The sequence below is a fragment of the Monopterus albus genome, unplaced genomic scaffold, assembly GCF_001952655.1.
Source record: "Monopterus albus unplaced genomic scaffold, M_albus_1.0 scaffold423.1, whole genome shotgun sequence".
NCBI classification, from domain to species: domain Eukaryota; kingdom Metazoa; phylum Chordata; class Actinopteri; order Synbranchiformes; family Synbranchidae; genus Monopterus; species Monopterus albus.
In genome coordinates, this window is record NW_018128303.1 from 197,260 (window position 1) to 204,582 (window position 7,323).

At 41.6% G+C, this 7,323-nt stretch overlaps 1 protein-coding gene across 3 annotated transcripts in view; it reads right to left on the minus strand.

Annotated features, from left to right (window-relative positions):
• lins1 (lines homolog 1) overlaps positions 1 to 7,323 on the minus strand; it is a 14,271-nt gene that overhangs the window by 1,730 nt on the left and 5,218 nt on the right. For 2 of the 3 annotated variants that reach the window (XM_020586818.1, XM_020586816.1), the window contains exons 3-5: positions 5,319 to 5,451; positions 4,311 to 4,910; positions 1,767 to 1,947 (exon numbers count right to left, since the gene is read on the minus strand). In XM_020586818.1, coding sequence (XP_020442474.1) covers positions 1,767 to 1,947; positions 4,311 to 4,910; positions 5,319 to 5,451 — 914 coding nt within the window. The remainder of the gene's footprint in view (positions 1 to 1,766; positions 1,948 to 4,310; positions 4,911 to 5,318; positions 5,452 to 7,323) is intronic. The other variant, XM_020586817.1, reaches the window with a different exon arrangement.

The following is a 7,323-nucleotide window of genomic DNA, read 5'->3' on the forward strand; positions in this document are numbered from 1 at the left end:
TTCACTGAACATGTGACTGATTCAGAGGAAAGCAGGCTTTGAGGACATCTTCAGAGATATCTGCATTAAGTGTGTTGCCTGGAGCGAATGGTCCAGATGGAAATGACAGTGATGAACGAGGACATTAGTTCCTCTACAAACACTTTCAATCTGAAATGCTTCACATGTAAGACAAAAAAAAAAAATGATAGGATCTTATTTTCCTCACCAAATTGTGTTTTTCCCAATCATGGGAAACGTAAAAGATTAACAAGTTCAACTGTGTCATTACCCAGATTGCGCAGCCCCAGGCCAGCTGAGGCCAGGATGTCCAAGCCAACGGGGCAGATGAGGGATGGGGATGGGCCGTTGGTGGTAGGATTCAACACCACAGAGGAAGAGGATGACGACACCCCGTTGTTTTCCAGACCCAGGAGGAATTTTCGGGCTTCATACATGTTCACTGCATTCCTTTCCACGCTCTTGACTATCACAGACTGAGAGAGATCAAGGGAGAAGGAAGAGATTATGAGAAAATCAAGAAAAGACAGGCAGGGTAGAGGAATAAAATGGGAAGAATGCAAAGGAGAGAGGCAAAAGTGCAGGTGGAGAAAGGCATGAAGAGGAGGAAGAAAAAAAAAAGACAAGGGAGGAGGGAGGGTTAGACTGGGTAGGGAATACTGGCACCAGAGATTGAGAGTGAAAGGGAAGACGAAGGGGAGACAGAAGGGAGGAGGAAGAGGGAATTAAGGGTAGATTAGAAGGACAAACACTGAAGCAGTCTGGGAGACAGGAGGAGACATGGGAGTGTGTGATATGACAGCACTAATTACTTAACTCTGAAATGTATTATTTCACAGAAAAATATGTAAAGGGTGTCTGCCTTACCAAATTAAAGAAACTGAAAACATCAATCAAAAATCTTAAAAAATCAGTTACAATGGCTTCTGAAAGTATTCAGACCCCTTCATTTTTGTGTTGTAGACTTGGACTTCTTGTAGACTAAAACTGCCATTAGCACTTCAAAATTCATTAACTCATAATAAAGTGAGAACATGATTTTGTTTGCAAATTAGGTCAAAAACTGAATTTTCTCTCTTTTACAAAGGTGTTCAGTATTCCCTTTGCTGTGGCACACCAAAGTGAGGTCGGGTGGATCCTGCATCCTTTAGAACATGAATGGAATCCCTCTGTGGCCATTTGAATTGACTGGACAGGGACACAGTTTTTGTAAATTTGCTTCTGTCCACCACCAAAACAGATTTTAAATACCAGGAATCTTGGTGTAACCATTGATGAGGATCTAAATTTTAATGGCCACAACAAATATATACATATAAGCATGATTTGTGACATCTTAAGTTTGTAAGCCAATTTTGGTCCAATATGCACCTTACAGAAGAATAACGTGGAACCCTCAAACTGCCACCACACATACACTAAGAATGACCTTTTCAGTGAAGCAGGAGCCGTGCTTTTCAGCAGTTAAACCTTTGACATGAGCACTATTTGCATATTCATAGATTGTTTTTCCCTATAACCTAAGTGTATGTAAACATACTCAATGTGAGGAGGAAAAGTAAACATAATTTAAAAAAAATAAATAATTCCATGTGGAGAAAGACAACCCATATCACACATATTAATATGTTAACATATTTTCATGTGTTATAACATGTCTGAAGGGGATCTTTAAAGAAATCCATATAAGTCAAACACTTTGTCCTGTTAACTTTGTTTGCAAGAGATAATAATGAAAATAAATTCCACATTGGTGTTTGTTGTACCTGTGGTGAAGGAATATGGAGAGCAAGGCTTTGGCTGCCTCCATCATGTCATCATCCTGTTCTCCAAACACCAGGCTGATCCAGCAGCAGAGGTGAGTGACCTCTGTCAGCTGGACACTGCACCGCCTCAGAAAGGCCCACAGACTCTGCAGATACCCATGAACGGCACTGTCCACTCCTTCTGTGAGAGAACACAGTGTAGATATCAGCACAGTCATTGCCACTCAACTCTTACGGAATTGCCTCCTTCTGTCCCAATACCGGAGGATGTTACACACAAGGAATTTGTTTCCGGTACAGAACCGAGGAAGCTATCTGTGGCGCCAACTCAACCGATGGCTCTAACCATCGGGGGCAATTTGGGGGTTCAGTGTCTTGCCCAAGGACATGTCAACATGTGGACTGCAGGCACTGAGCTTCGAACCGCCGAGGCTCCAGTTTGGGAAACGACTACTCTACCCACTGAACCACTGCCACCCCAAAAATGGGAATGCTCTAGTACTGGATACAAGAACTCTCCTTCTGCTACATTACTTAGAATGCTCGTTCTACGATGTGTTCCTGCTACCTACCATGTCTGTACTGAATCCCATTGAATCTTGTTCTGAAAACTACACATCCTCTGCTATTTTCAAAATAGGACAGAAACAATGGCAAAAATGCTGATCTGAAGAAAAAGTAGCTGTGCCAGGGTCCTTGTTCTCTTTTTCCATATGTAGTCAGATTTGCCAACCATATTTATAACTGCAACTTGAAAACTGTATGTAATTTGGCATTTAACAACACAAACATTTGAAAAGAGAAACTTAAGAACACAGATCTTAATTACTTAAAAAAAAACTTTATATATTTATTTGCTACTTGGGGTCAGCACTAACATAATGTATGTCAATGAGATGTCAAACTCATTTACTAAGGCTGTCAAGCATTTAAAAAATGTATCTAATTACATGCTCTGTGATTAAGGAATCTAAATTAATCACATACAGCAATTTTTGCTGTGAAAGTATTTTAGACCTTTGGATTCGCCGCTATATGCTTTGCATTCTGGTGATATCTCAAGCTTGAAGTACTCTGATGGTACGAAAATTCCTTACTGCACAAATTGCAGAGAAGTACTTCACATACTGCTGGTTAGTTTGTGAATTTTCCTTCACAAATCAATAAAGTCTTATGATTACAAGTGTATGCTGTATTATTAATCTGACTTTAACCAACGCTATCAATTAAATGTAGAATAAAAAGTAGTGAAGCTGAAGTATCACATAGAAAAAAGTGAAAACTCTAAAAGTACATATGCCTCAAAATTGTACTTAAGTACAGTATTTGAGTAAATGTACTTAATTACTTTCCACCACCGACAAAGGTACATTATTAAGCTATTATACAGGATACTGATGTGGTATCTCACTAGAGTATTTGCACAGTTTTCGCTCCATACATGGTGGTAATTTCATTAATTATTATTATTAGATATCTCCAACAGAAAGACAGGATGGCCAGCATCTATAATGTCATTAAATCCTGAAATGTGTTAACGTAAATGTGTTGAAGAGAGTGCCCTGTCTGGTGGCGTAGATCCCCTTATATGGATTTTGGCAGGTGGGGACTCCCCCACCACTATACCCAGTAAGCAGCTTCAAAGTATTTATATTATTTTATATTTAACTGTATTTTAGAGAAAACTGAACTACATCTTGGACGCACAGTATCTAAAGGAATTTCAAATTAGTAATAGTAGTTTAATCACAACTCATAGACATGGCAGACATACTGTAGTAAATACAGTTACAGTAGGCATTCACATCTATGCAGCAAGGGCAAATAGAGTATTGCGGAGGACGGGGCAAGTGGCTAGGAGGAACCCATATTTTTGGAGTTATTATGCAAAAATGTTTTGTGTTATTTGTACACATACTGCATCATGCATAGGCTGAATTATTACTGCTGACACTGAGCACACTAGTAGCACTGGACTATTTGCGTTATGTGTAAACCATGTTGGTGTTTGTGTGCTGTTATGAATGGAGGGTGGCAGAGGTGGTTTTTGCCTAAAGCAGAAGTGTGTGCACTGGTCCTGGTCTGAGTGAACACAGCGAAGCTCAAATCATCCTCCAGTCTGTTAAAAACACCCGATATGTTTGTCAGCAACACTGTTTGCATTTAACATGTCAGAACAGACTGTTTTACATGCGTAGTACATGCTGTTTTAAATTTGCCTTTATTTTGTGCTATTATTTATCTGTTTTGTATTTAGACTTTATATTGTTTGGCATCATTGTGGACAGCAAAGGAAGAATTTCATTGTACAGGGAACATATTTTGTATGTTTCCCTACTGTGCCTATGACAAACACTTGACTCTGGGTTAATGTTCTGTCTTATGGTTCATCCTTTGTTCATCCTTTAAGTTTCATATCAAACACACTGTTTAAAAGCACCAATTCCTTCAAAGTGATTTCATGTGACATTACCCCAGCAATTAACAATATAAACAGTATAAACTGTATGTAAACCAGTGTTGTGTTTCCTCAGAGATTCTTACCCGTTCCACCAGCTGTTTGGATGTGAAGCACCATGGACTTGAGAAGAAGGAGGCTGACAGTTCTCAGCATCACAGAATCTGATTTCTGACTTTTATCACCTTGGATGCGTCTTGTCCCTCCAAAGAAAGAGGCAGACCCCACGTGAACACCCTGTAACCAATTAGCAGCCACTGCTGTTAACACAGTCTGAGCCAGTGTGGTCATATCAGAGTTGAAGTGCTCATATTTCAGGCCAGGGGACAGCACTTCTTCTAAAGCCCAATCCTCTCCAGCCTTTTGAAGCAGCGCTTTCTTCAGAAGCAGCAGTGCTCGCTTTTTGACAAAACCGTCTGAGGAGAGGCTGACTGCTGTCAGGAGTGCTGAGGAATGAATGTGGGTTATTCTCTGGCTCCTGAGACAAACACCAGCACCACATGTCAAACTGGATGCAGTCAGCACCTCTAGCAGGTCCAGCAGGAGGTAGAATGTTGTTCCCCAGTGTCTGCTGCTGATAAAATCCACTAAAGGATGTGCTGCCTTTTTTCTCCCTTCAGGGAGAAACTTTGAACATAAAGCACTTAGGCTGGAGTCAAAAGCTTCTAGAAGTTTTTCAAGGATCTCTGATGGAGGAAAATACAAACATACAAAATGAGAGATTAGACACAGCAACACAGCGTAAGCAAATCTGGGTTGCTCTCTATTCTGGCCTTCATGTTGGTATTTTACATGAATTACATTACAGCACAAAGAATAGAGCATACTACAATTTTACTAATGTATTCATGTTTTAAGTAATTTCATTCAACCACCAACACAAACTATTCTCTATGTGAAGCTTAATAAGTGTGAGGATTTGGCGCCTGTCTCTGTTTTTTAAACCAGTGTAAACTGAATATATATGGATTTTGAACTGGGACCAACGAGCTTGTTATGGGTTCATACATCAGCACAGTTTGACCATCACTCAGATCCAATCTAAAAGAACAACACAGTACTCACAGTGACTGCACAAAACCAACTTGTTTTACCTCGATAAGCTCCTTTAAGAAGTCTCTTTAAGACTTCAGTCAGCGACCACAGACAGGCATCCAGTTCAGCACCAGGGGGTGAGCTGTTAAAGGACTGCACACACTTCTGCTGCCAGACAGGACTGACTGTACGCTGAGAGGTTAAAGCATATATTATACCACACATGTAATGTTAGAACATAGTACAAAAGGTCAGTTCACACTTAAAGTGGGATTTTTTTGTGTGTGTGTGTGCGTGTGTGTGTGTGTGTGCGGGAGGGGGGGGGGGGCTTATACAACAGAATTTCTCACCAGGGTTTAGACCAACCTCTCTGAATACTGTACAGACTGGAGAATATTTGAGGCTGCAGCTACAAACCTGGATGAGTATACTGACACTGTGACATCTAGCTCATAAAGGCACCAGGCCCAGACAATGTGACCCCATCCTGTCTGAAAGTCTGTGCCGACCAGTTGGCTCCCATTTTTACACAGATCAACAGGTCACTGGAACTGTGTAAAGTCCCCTCCTGCTTTAAACGCTCCACCATCATTCCAGTTCCCAAGAAACTACATCAGGGAATTGAATGACTACAGACCTGTCGCCCTGACATCTGTAGTTATGAAGTTCTTTGAGAAACTGGTGTTGGCCCACCTGAAGGACATCGTAGAACCCCTGCTGGACCCCCTGTAGTTTGCATACTGGGCAAACAGGTCAGTAGACAATGCAGTTAACATGGCACTGCATTACATTTTGACACACCAGGGACCTATGCTGGGGTCCTCTTTGTGGACTTCAGCATCATCATCCCAGACGTCCTCTGCTCTAAACTGACCCAGCTCACTGTGCCTGCCCCCACCTGTCAGTGGATTAGTAACTTTCTGACAGACAAGAAGCAGCAGGTGAGGTTGGGGAAAATCACATCTGGCACAGACACCCCCCAAGGATGTGTACTCTCCCCTCTGTTGTTCTCCCTCTATACCAATGACTACACCTCAGGAGACCCTTCTGTAAAAGTCCTGACGTTTGCAGATGATACAATGGTCATTGGTCTCATTCAAGACAGTGACGAGTCAGCCTACAGACGGGAGGTTGAACAGCTGGTCCTGTGGTGTGGTCACAGCAACCTGGAGCTGAACACGCTCAAAACCGTGGAGAAGTTCCACCACTCTGTCTCCGCCTACTATACTCAGTAGCACTGTTTCAGTAGTGGAGTCCTACAAGTTCCTGGGTTCCGTTATCTCTTGGGACTTAAAGTGGACAAGCAACATCAGCGCCATTACCAAAAAGGCACAGCAGAGGATGTACTTCCTGCACCAGCTCAGGAAGTTCAACCTGCCCCAGGAGCTGCTGATACAGTTCTACAGAGGAATCATCGAGTCTGTTCTCTGCTCATCCATCACTGTCTGGTTTGGTTCAGCAAACAAACAGGACAGGAACAGACTCCAGTGAACAGTCAGGACTGCAGAAATAACCATTGGTGCCTCACCCTGACTCCAAGGCACCAAGTCCAAGCTCCCTAGGACCTTCCTAGCAAAAGTTATGAGACCTAACATCTGACTGGATGACCAAAAGACTGCTAAGCCCACAACTACATTATGCAACTTTAGAAAACCACTTTTCTACAAGTTTCAGACCTCAAGGATTCCGGATCGGTACACCTCATGGATCAAAGGAGGGCAGAGTAGATTTCTGCAAACGCCTCACACCCTGGACACAAACTGTCTGTATGGAGCTTTTACTTTCCTATAATTTCCTAGAATGGAGCTGACATGTAACTGTAAAAATCTGTGAGAAGTACCTCAAAAAGGACTACATAAACTGATAAGCTTACAGTTATGAATAAACACGTTTTTAAATAATAACACAAAAACTGCAGCATCTTGTTCTTGTCCACATTGAATATATCACTGAAACATTCACATTGTAGGTGAAAAAAGTATTACATCTACAAAAGCTATCTAGAGTTGGGAAATAGCAAACCTGAAATTCAATTCTTCTTCTTCTTCTTCTTCTTTTGGCTGT